At 43.9% G+C, this 13,400-nt stretch overlaps 1 protein-coding gene across 1 annotated transcript in view; it reads right to left on the bottom strand.

The window, feature by feature from the left end:
- Positions 1–1,184: 1,184 nt before the first annotated feature.
- Positions 1,185–13,400, bottom strand: part of LRWD1 (leucine rich repeats and WD repeat domain containing 1) — a 47,071-nt gene continuing 34,855 nt past the window's right edge. The window contains exon 16 of the mRNA XM_063449910.1: positions 1,185–1,344. Coding sequence (XP_063305980.1) covers positions 1,204–1,344 — 141 coding nt within the window. The 3' untranslated portion in view covers positions 1,185–1,203. The remainder of the gene's footprint in view (positions 1,345–13,400) is intronic.

Raw genomic sequence — 13,400 nt, 5'->3', positions numbered from 1 at the left:
ATTTATAAAAGTGCTGATAAACTGGGGTAAATAGGGGTACTCCTCACCTATAAAGCACTTCAGGCTTTTGGGGTGTGGTGGTCCTTTAACTCCACCTATAGTGGCTGTCTACCAGAGAGACTTAAATAGAAATAGGCACTTTTATAAATTAACCTTGTAATACCGCCTGGCAGTCAGACAACCAGACCTGCTATTTCCTTGTTGTTTAGCTTAGTGGAGCTAAACTCGAGGCAGGCAACGGCTCAAAGCACCTGCCTTGCAAAGACTTCTCATTGAGCTGCAAAGTATTATATTTTAGCTCAGTTACTGCTTAGAATGTCATTTTAACTAGAGGAGGGGGGAAGAAACGAAAAATAAAAAAAACACACACACAGAGACCACATTATTTGGATATTTTTCTTTTTTTATTACCGTAAGACCAAATACTCCTGGGTAGTAACTTGTTGCTTATTTAAATAACTACTTCGCCTTGTTGATAAAAACAAAGTGGACATCACAATAAGATTACGATGAAGTGACAAATTATTTGTCTTTAGCTTTTTTAGTTTGGAGGTCTCTGCAGCCTCGGTCTTTGGGTATAACCTTAATTGTACACTCAGTGGTGTGAAATCACTACCCTACTTTTGCTTATAACCTCGTTGAAATGGCCCCCTTGTTATATTTTTTTTGTTCCATGTATTGCTTTGACAAAAGTCCCATGGGGACTGAACCATTGATTTTTTTTTCTAACAATATGAAATGGCACTTTAAATAGATAAGCATTTTATTTTGGAATAACTGAAGACCCAGGAGTGCTCACTTTCTGGTAGACCTAATTCTATAGTTCTTGTAAAGCACCTGGGTAAGGACTGGGTGGAACCCTTTCATTTTAATTCAAATGTATCAAAATTTACATAAACTTATCAGGACCACGTGTTACACTGAAATGAAATGTTGACCTGGCAATACATTTTAAAATATTTGTATTAAAATGAAAGATGAAAAAGGAAGGAGATGGATATAATTTCTAATCTAAAGTATTTTAAAACCAACTTTAAAAGTAGTAATAAAACCGTAATATTGCCGGTTAAAAATATACAGTTGGTCAATAAAACCGTATTAGAAAACAAGAATTTTTTTTACAAAAAAATACAATTTACATTTCTGAAAGAAAAAAAATTGGTAAAAGTTAGACATATGTCCACTAAAATAAAAATGTTTTGCTCATAATATTTTCCATACAGCAATGAGATTTTTATCTGTCAATGCTACCAAGTATCGCAGCGTTGGGTCCACAGCAACAGTGTTTATCATTGATCCATCCACAATATCGTTAGCGGATGCAAGAGATGGCCAATTAATTACCTGTTTTGAGATAATAAAAACAGGTTTAGGATTTCTAGGAACCAGCAGCGACACAACGGCACTTATGCAATAATTAAAATAATTTCACGCACAAAGAAAAAAATAAAAACACATTTCGAATATATACATGACACATTTTGAGCAATCATAGTGAATTGTAAGATTAAAAACATGCCTGTGGAGTTTGTCCCATGTGTAGACTTTATATACTCGAGTATAAATCGACCCGAATACAAGTCGAGACCCCTAATTTTACCCCAAAAAACTGGGCAAACTTATTGACTCGAGTATAAGACTAGGGTGGGAAATGCAGCAGCTACTGGTACATTTCTAAATAAAATTATATCCCCCCCAAAATTATATTAATTGAATAATTATTTACAGTGTGTGTATATAATAAATGCAGTGTGTATATGAGTGCAGTGTGTGTGTGATGCAGAGTGTGTTTGTGTATGCGATGCAGAGCCTTGGTTGGGGTGTGCATTTTTTTGTTAGATTAATATTTTTTTATATATTAATATTTTTATTTTATTGTTATTTAATTTTTTATTTATATTTTTATTCGTCCCCCCTCCCTGCTTGTTAGCTGGCCAGGGAGGGGGGCTCTCATTCCCTGGTGGTCCAGTGGATGGGCTGTGTAGGAGGGGGCTGGCAGGAAGCTGTTGCTTACCTTCACAGCAGCTCCCTTCTCTCTCCTCCGGTCCGGTCAGCTCCCCTGTCAGCTCCCCTGTCAGCTCCCACTGTAAGTCCCCCCGGCATTGCCACGGTTCTAACCCCGTGGCTCTCGCAAGACTTGCAGTGGGAGCTGACCGGACCGGAGGAGAGAGAAGGGAGCTGACAGGAGCTGCTGTGAAGGTAAGTAACAGCTTCCTGCCAGCCCCCAACAGGACCGCCGGGCTTGTAATGAGCCCGGCGGTCCTTGTCTGTATTATGGCAATGTAAGTTGCCTAATACAAACATTGACTCGAGTATAAGTCGAGTTGGGGTTTTTCAGCACAAAAAATTTGCTGAAAAACTCGACATACTCTAGTATATACGGTATATGCTCTAGCTACAGCTGAAGAGAACAAATTGTTGAATGTTCTAGTTGGTTAATAGTTTAGAGAGCAGAATACTGAGGCATGGATCATAGGGTGGACATACTTTGTCTTTTGCAATATCAAGTGAAAGAAATCTACGTATAAAGGATTATCCAAATATGGGTGTGGCTTTGCTGCGAGTATTAAAGTAATAAAAGTATGTATAAAAAAAATAAAAAATAAAAAATTGTTTAAAAAAAAAAAAAAAAGTGTAAAGTTATGTGACGGACCGCCTGGCACCTCCGTCAAGCACTGCTTCCTAGCATTAGAAGCACTGCACCACCATAACCACCGTAAACCCCACAAACCATCGCAGCTTGGTGTCTCACTGTCCTCCACCCACCCTGGACCCAAGACCAGGATTAAGCTTCCAGTGGGTAGACCTAGTCCAGAGAGCAAAGCAGACTGCTCTTATAAGAGCAAGTGTTGTGATCCAAGTGAGTATAGTGATTATAGCAAGCCCCAAAGTGTGAATATAGCTCTCCAATCACCCAAACATGAGCCTAGACTTCATGAAGGGTAAAACGAATCTCAGTTTAATGGTAGCCACAACTGGCCTTTTAGGACAGTCCCCATGCAAAGGGCACTTCCCCCTGGACCTGAGCGTAAATCACAGTAGAAATAAATACGCAATCACACTCCCATACAAAAATCAGGTAATCCCTCCTCTGTACCTGGGAGATAATTGGATTAGATTAGTACAATTCCTGATCCAATTATCTCCAAGCACAAAAAAAATAATTAAAAAAATAAATAAATAAATAAATCTTTACAAACCCTCCCCACACCCAAAATACCTTACAAAAGCCCCACAAAAGTTACATTCCCTGATCTGGGTGACCAACATATTAAAAAAATCACCCTGATCAGTTCAGGAATGTTCTGGAAGTTTAATTTTTGACCCACTGTGCACATTGTCCTATGCCCAAAAAAGTTCCAGGGAATCTGGGCCAACGGTCGGTCTCTCTGTCTGGAGTACAAAAGTACATAACTTACATGAACACTTTTCAAGTGTATTGGGAAAGGTATATTGGAAGGCTTATAATCCTGAAGCAAGAAGCTGGCCAGCAGGCTCTCCAAGAACCTGTGACTAGGTTCAGTTTATCACATTTCCTCCCCCCCCCCTCCTCTCCCTGTGACACTGCCTGGTGCTGGGTAGTGAGACCAGTTGACTTTTCTCACTGTAGCTCCAGCTGTGGTTTGGGATCTAGGCCAGCTGCCCAACATTCCTGTAGGGCCGATGGAAAGATCTCATGTCCCAGAATCTGGACTCTCCAGCACTCCCGAAATCTGGTTCTTCAAAGGCCTCCCACAACAGGCCAGGGCCATTGTAATCCTCACCCTCGGGCCGGTCGTGCTCAGCCATCTAGGGGGCATGCCGAACCATGTACCACCATAGCTCCTGGTATGAGTCATCTAGCCACAGCTCCTTCCATACCAGACTCTCGAGCTGCCCCCTCCTCCCCAACCAGAAAAAAACAAAAAGGGGGGGGGGGAGGAGAGGGGGGAGAGAATGATGACAAAGAGGGGGTGTTAGGAAAATTTGTGAGGCTGTGATGCTGCACCCCGTGAGGTATAATTTAACTGTATTGTGGGAAAGTTTTAAGTGTAAGTGCCAAAAGGAGGCAAAAGCCACCAGTTTGGTTTGAAAAATCACCTTGTAATCCAAATTCAGCTGTAAATTTATTGATAATGCTAAGTGCCCTACTGTAGGTAATAGTCGTGTTTGGTGATAGTGCTTGGTGCGCAAGAGTCCTAGCATGGTGCGTTCAATCCAATATTAACTTGTGAAAACTCGGTGTTCTGGATGGTTGATGGTGGGCTGACGGGAGTGCCTGGAAAAACACCTAAAATTGAGATTGAGACAGAGCGTCAGCGGGCGTGTTGTGAATACCCGGGATGTGAAGGCAAATTAAATGAAACTGGACGGTTGCTGCCAACCAGGTCAGCTTGCGAATCAGCCGCATGATGGTAAGAGAGGAAGAACGCCCCTTGTTAATGATATCGCAAGCTGACGAGTTGTCGGAATAGCATTTTACTGCCTTGCCGGACCAGAGGTGACCCAAAGTGTGTGCGGCCGCCACGATGGGGTAAATTTCAAAAAGAGCTGAAGTTTCGTTAAAATCCGGCAAGGCGGGGGGCGGGGCCGGACCGCTGAGCTGGATGGCTGCTAGCTAAAGCAGCTCCTGCAACTCACTTGAGAAAACTCTCTAAAACCAAGTTTTAACACCCAAGACTGGACCGACAGCGAAGTAGCCTAGAGCTGAGGAACTGCTGGACCCAGGGAGAGCCTGGCTCGTCGAGCTTCAGTCCCCTGGGGGAGAAATCTAAGTTGCCCCAACCGGGGCCTTCTCCGGTGGAGAGTGGGGTGGACGGCCGCTGCCCCACTGTCCTGTACCACAGACCCCAGCCAGGAGTACAATCCGGCGCAGATCCGGCTCCATCCCCCCCCCCCCCCTATGGACCGGGGGGGTGATCCCGGTCCTCACCCTGAGACCCAGACGCCGAGGCCAGAGAGGCCTGACAGCTAAAATGGCTGCCACACCGTCCGAGCACATGCTCCACTGGGAAACTAAGATTCAAGCGGCATTCAACACCCTGTGTGCGGCATTCCAGACCCGAATAGAGTCCCGGCAGCAGCAACTCACACACACGGTGACCGTTGCCACAGTGGCCCCCAGCGCCATGCAGACAGCCTGCTCCTCCCCTGGACTGAGAGCAAAGAGACACAAGTATCCGACACCACCTGCACCAGGGGTAAAGCCTGCTCGCAGAGCTCCCACACGGAGAAACCCTGCCAGACTGAAAAATTGCCGACCTCACCTACCTGCAAACAGCTTAAGCACACAATAGAACATCAAAGACACAGCCTGACCGCAGGGATGAGGGTCTGTAAAGGCGGGAGCTGGTGGACAGCAACGAGATACACAGCCCATACTGATCCTGGAGACCCTGACAGCCGGCCACAGTGTGACTTGCTGGCGAAAGGCATTGGAAGACCACAGGACTCAGAGCATAACACTAAGCACGCATAACCTGTAGCCAGTGGACTTTCTCTGGGTGATAAAATCCTCATTTATCAGCATGCCTTTATCGCAAAAGTTCTCATCTTTGTTTTTCTTTTGCTGTTCTCTGTGTCTTGAAACCAGCAATTATAACTCATACTAGGCAGCAGCTCAGATAGCTTGTTATTAAATATGTTTATTAATTGCTTATTGTACACACGTATGTCACAACTGCATGTTTTAAGCATCACACTCACATACCCACTCATGTCTATGCAACACACACTAACCACGTCTTAAGCCTTGCTATATACCCTAGACATGTTTGAACTCCGTTTAAAACTCCATGTGAACTAGCCAATACCTAAAAAAAAAAAAAAAAAAAAAAAAAAAAAAAGTGTGCCGTGAACTACTTTGCCCTCTATTTGCTCAAATATGTATTTTGCCAATCTTGTACCTGCCGTTGGGGCATTGCTAGAGCTGGTGTTAACTATGTGCACCACAAAAATAAAGAATTAAAAAAAAAAAAAACCCGTCAAGGCATCCGTCTCAGCTGGCCAGTGACCCCTAAACCAGTGATTACCAAATATAGCTGCGAAACCCGTGTTGGCTGCAGCGTCAGTGTAAATGCAGGGTGAGGAGTCGGAGAGAGAGGGAATAAACATGGAGATACCGTTCCATTCAGTCAAAAACTTCCCCCACATGAGTAGGTCAGCTTTGGCGTGCTGGTCCAATGCAATTGGGCAGGCGTCCGGTACCCACGTGAAGCAGACAAAGGAGCCTGGACACAAAAGATCTACCCTGCGGAACGATGCGCATCGCGAAATTCAGGGACCCCAATAAGGACTGAAGTTCTTTTCTGGTGCATACATATCTATCTCCCCTCTCAGGCGGCCCAGTTTTTCAGGGGGAAGGCTGGCGCGGAAGGTACCAGAGTCTAGCTCTATCCCAAAGAAAGAGTTTAGTAGTGGGGCCAATTGTTTTAGAGGGAGACAAAAGGTACCCAGAGGGTGGAGAAAAGTGCTGAGGTGCCGAGGATATCGGTGGGTGTGCGTGCGCTTGGTTCTATTATGAGGAAGTCATCCAAGTAATGAATGACGGCGTGACACCTAATAATGTTCAGAAGCAGCCAGCATAGAGTTTCTGCGAAAATATCAAACAGTTTAGGGCTGCTTCTGGACCTAAAAGTGAGTAGTGTGGAAAAATAGTACCTGATTCGCCATTTAACACCGTGCAAGTGCCAAAGTGATGGGTGCATGGGCAGTAATTTGAATGAGTTGGTAATGTCTGTTTTACTAAGCCAAGCGTTACTACCAGTTGAAATGATGGTTTGTATAGCGTTGTCTATTTTTACGTATTGTAGTGAGAATTCGTCTGCGGGAATGAGTGCATTAATGCTAGGAACAAAAGAAGAGTGCGGTGCCGATAAAAAGCGCATGAGTATTGATTTATTTGAATATTTGTTAGTGCGCCAGGAGGAAAACGGTGAGGAGGTGAAGGGGCCGATCATGAAACCTTGTGCTATTTCTGTGGAGAGGAGAACGTCCGTGGCCTCTGGGTCTAGGCAGGCTGATAGGAGATTGAGGCATTCCAGCGTGCCTGAGGGAATGGCTACTAGACCCGTGAGAAAGCCCTGGGTGAACCCTGTTAATAAATATTCCACAAGATGTCTACTTGGATGAGTTTCCAAGCAAAAAGCCAGGTTGTCGATATTAACGTCGGTTAGTCACTTGCTAGGGGACAACCTGGCTGGGCACATGGTCTTAGTGTGTGCCCTGAAGCAGATAGAGCAGACGTGCAACAATCTACAGGCGCTGAAGCTGCAAGAGCCAGCATTGAAATTGTTGCACACATGAGCCTTCCGTAGAAAGGAGATGGGCCTACCCAATTTATCCCGCTGACCACCTTCATGTTTATTGTGAGGGGTGGAAGTGGATTGAGGGGTGGGAGTGGGGGTGGATGGATCAGCCACAGAAGGGAACAAATCAGCCAAGTGAGTAGAAGAATTACATATGGCACAAGACGGGGGCCTCAGACCAGCGAAGTGGCGACAGAATAATTTTGTCTCCATCTTACACCAGTTCATTCTAATGTTGAACTGTTTCAGGTGTGTCGCCGCTTTCGCTGATATCGATTTATGATAATCATAAAAACATGAGCCCCCGTACTTGACGCCCAAATCCACCACTTTATGGAGATAGAGGTCCAGTTCCTCTCTCCTGTGGGGATATACCGAGCAGATGACATCACGGTATATCCCGAAAGCCAAAACAAAATTGGGGATAGATAATTTTTTATTGAGCCTAGGGTCTCTGGTTTTAAGAACCACCGAGATATCCCCAAAGTTATAAGCCCTGTTCTCCAGTACGTCTTGGGAGGCTATAAGCAATGACACCAGACACACGTCCTTCCCGTCTAGGATTTCTTTCCTAATGGAGTCTGGGACGGAGTGAACTAGTGACACAAAAGGAGACGTATCTGAGGCAGGAGCTGGAGGAGGAAGTATAGGGGAGGGAGTTGGTGCCATAGGTACTGCCGGGGTGAGGGCTGGGATGTCCGGGAGGTTACCTGGGGAGGCTATGGCACTCTCGACCTTGCTTAACCTGCTGTTCAAGGTCTGCAGGTTGGCCAGGATTGCCGCAAGGGTGTCCTGGGTGGCTATGCCAGCGCCAGATGGTTGATCTTGATAGCTAGTTCCTGACCTAGGCTCAGGTGCCTGGTATGTCAAAAGTCTGTAGAGTTCCGCCTTGCGAGCCGTAGCAGGAAATGGGATGCCCCTGAGCCTAAGTTCGGCCGTAATTTTTGGAATGATCCACGCTCTCAAGGACGTAGGAGTAGAGGGGGTGAGAGATTCGCCTGGTGACTCAGGTCTGATTGGAGTAAACGGAATCTCATTAGTAGGCAAATCGTCGATGGGAGCCGGATCTTGAGACATTCTAGAAATGAATTGATGAATTGGATTTAGTGGGGCGTATGGGAAAATGAAATGGGTAAGAGGGGGTGGTTCCTAAGGTGAACTGGACTGTAAGGCTATTGCCGAAGCGAAAAACTTAACAGCGACTAGTGACGGATGAGGCCCTGCTAATGCCAAGTGGCGGTGAGAGGCTCTATGATTTGGCCGAGGTAAGTATGTTGCCACAGATATGGTGGCGGGATGTTGGCCTCTCGGTGACATTTAAGAGGTTCAAAAACGTGTGGCCATGAAAAGTGAGGCACTGACTATTGCCCTGTAGAAAGGCGAATGAGGCGTTTTACCTATGATTTGGACGTGGGGCCGTACCTCCGTGTTGAGGTGGGAAATGGCTTTGTGGTACATGAAAACCTCGTTAGGCTAGGTCCGGAGCTCAGACCCTGTAAGCCAGTTCACGCACCTTCTATGGGATATTTAGATACTTAGAAATTTTAAAATCATTTGGTGGATACTAACCTTGATACTGATTATAACCTGGCGCTTGCACCTTTGAATATTTAAGTAGAGAGGCGCGGTAGTTGGCGATATCGTAGAAGAACCTAGGGGTTTGAGACAGATGTTGATCTGTATGAGCGTGACGTATGAGCGCAGTGTGAGCTCCTGAGAGAGTGACAAGTTTAGAGTGAAGGCTGTCTGAGGCCTTGAAAGATTACATGAACTGAAGTAAATTAAAACGGTACCTGGTTTGTAAGACAAGAACCAGGACTTTCAATTTAGCTGTAATAAACAACAAATGTGCGATCTGTGGAGACCAAAGAAATTTAACAGAGCCAAGATTAATACCGTATATACTCGAGTATAAGCCGACCCGAATATAAGCCGAGGCCCCTAATTTTACCCCCAAAAAATGGGAAAACTTATTGACTCGAGTATAAGACTAGGGTGGGAAATGCAGCAGCTACTGGTAAATTTCTAAATAAAATTAGATCCTAAAAAAATTATATTAATTTAATATTTATTTACAGTGTGTGTATATAATGAATGCAGTGTGCGCGTATGAGTGCAGTGTGTGCGCAGTGTGTGTGTGTGTGTATGAGTGCGCGTATATATTAATTGAATATTTATTTCCAGTGTGTGTGTATGAGTGCAGTGTGTGTGCGTGCAGTGTGTGTGCGTGCAGTGTGTGTGCGTGCAGTGTGTGTGCGTGCAGTGTGTGTGCGTGCAGTGTGTGTGCGTGCAGTGTGTGTGCGTGCAGTGTGTGTGTGTGTGAGTGCAGTGTGTGGGTGTGTGTGAGTGCAGTGTGTGCGTGTGTGAGTGCAGTGTGTGCGTGTGTGAGTGCAGTGTGTGGGTGTGTGTGAGTGCAGTGTGTGCGTGTGTGTGAGTGCAGTGTGTGCGTGTGTGAGTGCAGTGTGTGGGTGTGTGTGAGTGCAGTGTGTGCGTGTGTGTGAGTGCAGTGTGTGCGTGTGTGAGTGCAGTGTGTGCGTGTGTGCGTGTGTGAGTGCAGTGTGTGCGTGTGTGAGTGCAGTGTGTGCGTGTGTGAGTGCAGTGTGTGCGTGTGTGTGAGTGCAGTGTGTGCGTGTGTGTGAGTGCAGTGTGTGGGTATGAATGCAGTGTGTGTGTATGAATGCAGTGTGTGTGTATATGAATGCAGTGTGTGTGTATGAATGCAGTGTGTATATGAATTAAGTGTGAGTGTGTATGTGTTGGTGGGGGTGGGCATTTTGATATATTATTAATTATTTTATTAATTATTATTTTATTTTTAATATTATTATATTTTTTATTATTATTATTTAACTGAATTATTAATTTTTATTTTTTTTTTATTATATTTTTTTTTGTCCCCCTCCCTGCTTGATACTCGTCTTATACTCGAGTATATACGGTATCTGTACGTAAGGAATTTATATAATATTGTGAAATTAGTATCTCTTGGCTAATAGCTGAGACAGATGATGTGTGTGAACGTGACGTATGAGCGTGACATGAGCTCTTGACAGAGTGACAAGTTAGAGTGAAGGCTGCCTGAGGCCTTGAAAATGTAGAAACTGAAGAAAAAATTAATAAAATACCTGGTATTGAACCAGGACTTGACAATTTGTCTGTAATATACAACAAAAGGACGATCTGGTTTGTAAGACAAGAACCAGGGTTTGGTAATTAAGCTGTAATATACAACAAGATAGATAGATAGATATATATATATACATACATATACAGGGAGTGCAGAATTATTAGGCAAATGAGTATATTGACCACATCATCCTCTTTATGCATGTTGTCTTACTCCAAGCTGTATAGGCTTGAAAGCCTACTACCAATTAAGCATATTAGGTGATGTGCATCTCTGTAATGAGAAGGGGTGTGGTCTAATGACATCAACACCCTATATCAGGTGTGCATAATTATTAGGCAACTTCCTTTCCTTTGGCAAAATGGGTCAAAAGAAGGACTTGACAGGCTCAGAAAAGTCAAAAATAGTGAGATATCTTGCAGAGGGATGCAGCACTCTTAAAATTGCAAAGCTTCTGAAGCGTGATCATCGAACAATCAAGCGTTTCATTCAAAATAGTCAACAGGGTCGCAAGAAGCGTGTGGAAAAACCAAGGCGCAAAATAACTGCCCATGAACTGAGAAAAGTCAAGCGTGCAGCTGCCAAGATGCCACTTGCCACCAGTTTGGCCATATTTCATAGCTGCAACATCACTGGAGTGCCCAAAAGCACAAGGTGTGCAATACTCAGAGACATGGCCAAGGTAAGAAAGGCTGAAAGACGACCACCACTGAACAAGACACACAAGCTGAAACGTCAAGACTGGGCCAAGAAATATCTCAAGACTGATTTTTCTAAGGTTTTATGGACTGATGAAATGAGAGTGAGTCTTGATGGGCCAGATGGATGGGCCCGTGGCTGGATTGGTAAAGGGCAGAGAGCTCCAGTCCGACTCAGACGCCAGCAAGGTGGAGTACTGGTTTGGGCTGGTATCATCAAAGATGAGCTTGTGGGGCCTTTTCGGGTTGAGGATGGAGTCAAGCTCAACTCCCAATCCTACTGCCAGTTTCTGGAAGACACCTTCTTCAAGCAGTGGTACAGGAAGAAGTCTGCATCCTTCAAGAAAAACATGATTTTCATGCAGGACAATGCTCCATCACACGCGTCCAAGTACACCACAGCGTGGCTGGCAAGAAAGGGTATAAAAGAAGAAAATCTAATGACATGGCCTCCTTGTTCACCTGATCTGAACCCCATTGAGAACCTGTGGTCCATCATCAAATGTGAGATTTACAAGGAGGGAAAACAGTACACCTCTCTGAACAGTGTCTGGGAGGCTGTGGTTGCTTCTGCACGCAATGTTGATGGTGAACAGATCAAAACACTGACAGAATCCATGGATGGCAGGCTTTTGAGTGTCCTTGCAAAGAAAAGTGGCTATATTGGTCACGGATTTGTTTTTGAATGTCAGAAATGTATATTTGTGAATGTTGAGATGTTATATTGGTTTCACTGGTAAAAATAAATAATTGAAATGGGTATATATTTGATTTTTGTTAAGTTGCCTAATAATTATGCACAGTAATAGTCACCTGCACACACAGATATCCCCCTAAAATAGCTAAAACTAAAAACAAACTAAAAACTACTTCCAAAAATATTCAGCTTTGATATTAATGAGTTTTTTGGGTTCATTGAGAACATGGTTGTTGTTCAATAATAAAATTAATCCTCAAAAATACAACTTGCCTAATAATTCTGCACTCCCTGTGTATATACACACACACACACACACACACACACTTAACATCTGGTATAATAAGTGGCAAAATAACTTGCTTAACAGCTATTTATAGATTGGGAAAGGAATTAATCAATAATTTAAACACAAGGTGGTGATAACGTCCCACTGACTGGCATATGAAACCTGACAAGCCGCAACGGAAAGCATGTGTAAAAGTTTTCATAGAAGCATTATGTCGTAATATATTAGAAATTTGCATAACTGAAAATACATCCTTTACAAATATTGTTTAAAGTATAGCACTGTCCTAATGAAGTTTATACTTAACAATCAGTTGCCTAGGCAACAAGTGGGGGAGGGAGGAATTGGTACCGACGAAGTTGTACCAACTGATCCCCGAGGTGCCCGAGTGTGGTAACCGTGGGTGGTCTCGCGTTACCGTGACCCCATGTGCGTTGCGGTCCCTTGTTAAGACCCCCAAGTGGCGAGGAGGAGACCGGACTGAGGGGTAAGTGTGACTCACGGTTGGCTGTTTCGGAAGCCAGATCGCCGCACCGGACGGAGGATTCTACCGGAGACTGCAGCAGAATAGGACGCCCGGACCGGAAGTCAGCAAACCGGAAGTTAAGCGGAAATCTTGAACGTCAGAGGAGAGTAGGGGCTGGGAGTTTAAGTAGGGGGACTTACTCCTCCCACAAATTCAGGCCTAATGGCCTTTATACATAAATTTTTTTTATTTTATTTTTTATTTATTTATTGTCAAGGCATAGAAGAGTCAAAGCCGTAGAGTTAGTAATTTAGGTTTGGGTACATACAATCTTTTAAGGATCATGCATGAGAAGCCTTACCTGACCTACTTCTCTGGTTAGCATATTAGCTTTAGTATTTTTATTATTTTGGTTTATTATATTTTTTTTATTATTTATTATTATTTTTTACTTTATTGGATCTCAAATATAATTTAAGATATATGTTCTAGCCAATTTATTACAACTTCTAAATAGCTATACACATTTCCAGGTGATGCAGCTGTACTCCGGGATCCACTGAGACTAGTTGCATTTTTTCCTCTGTTTGTTATACTTGTTCTATACTGGGGTTAAGCCCCTTTGAGACTCCTGGAGTCTCTGTGCGGTACATAAGACCTTGGGATGGACTCGATACTTTCTCACCTTTTTTTTGGGTGAGACTGTACGGGTTTATATCCATGATCTTATATTTTCTCTGTTTTTTCTACCTTTAAGTATGGCCTTCACTTGGTAAGATGACAGGAAACGTTTTTTTATTAGGCCAAGTAGTGAGAATGTGGTGTTGAATACCGGTG

This window comes from Pelobates fuscus, chromosome 1, assembly GCF_036172605.1.
Source record: "Pelobates fuscus isolate aPelFus1 chromosome 1, aPelFus1.pri, whole genome shotgun sequence".
Lineage (NCBI taxonomy): Eukaryota > Metazoa > Chordata > Amphibia > Anura > Pelobatidae > Pelobates > Pelobates fuscus.
The sequence above is the reverse complement of the archived record's forward strand: the minus strand, read 5'-3'. Positions and strand labels throughout refer to the sequence as shown.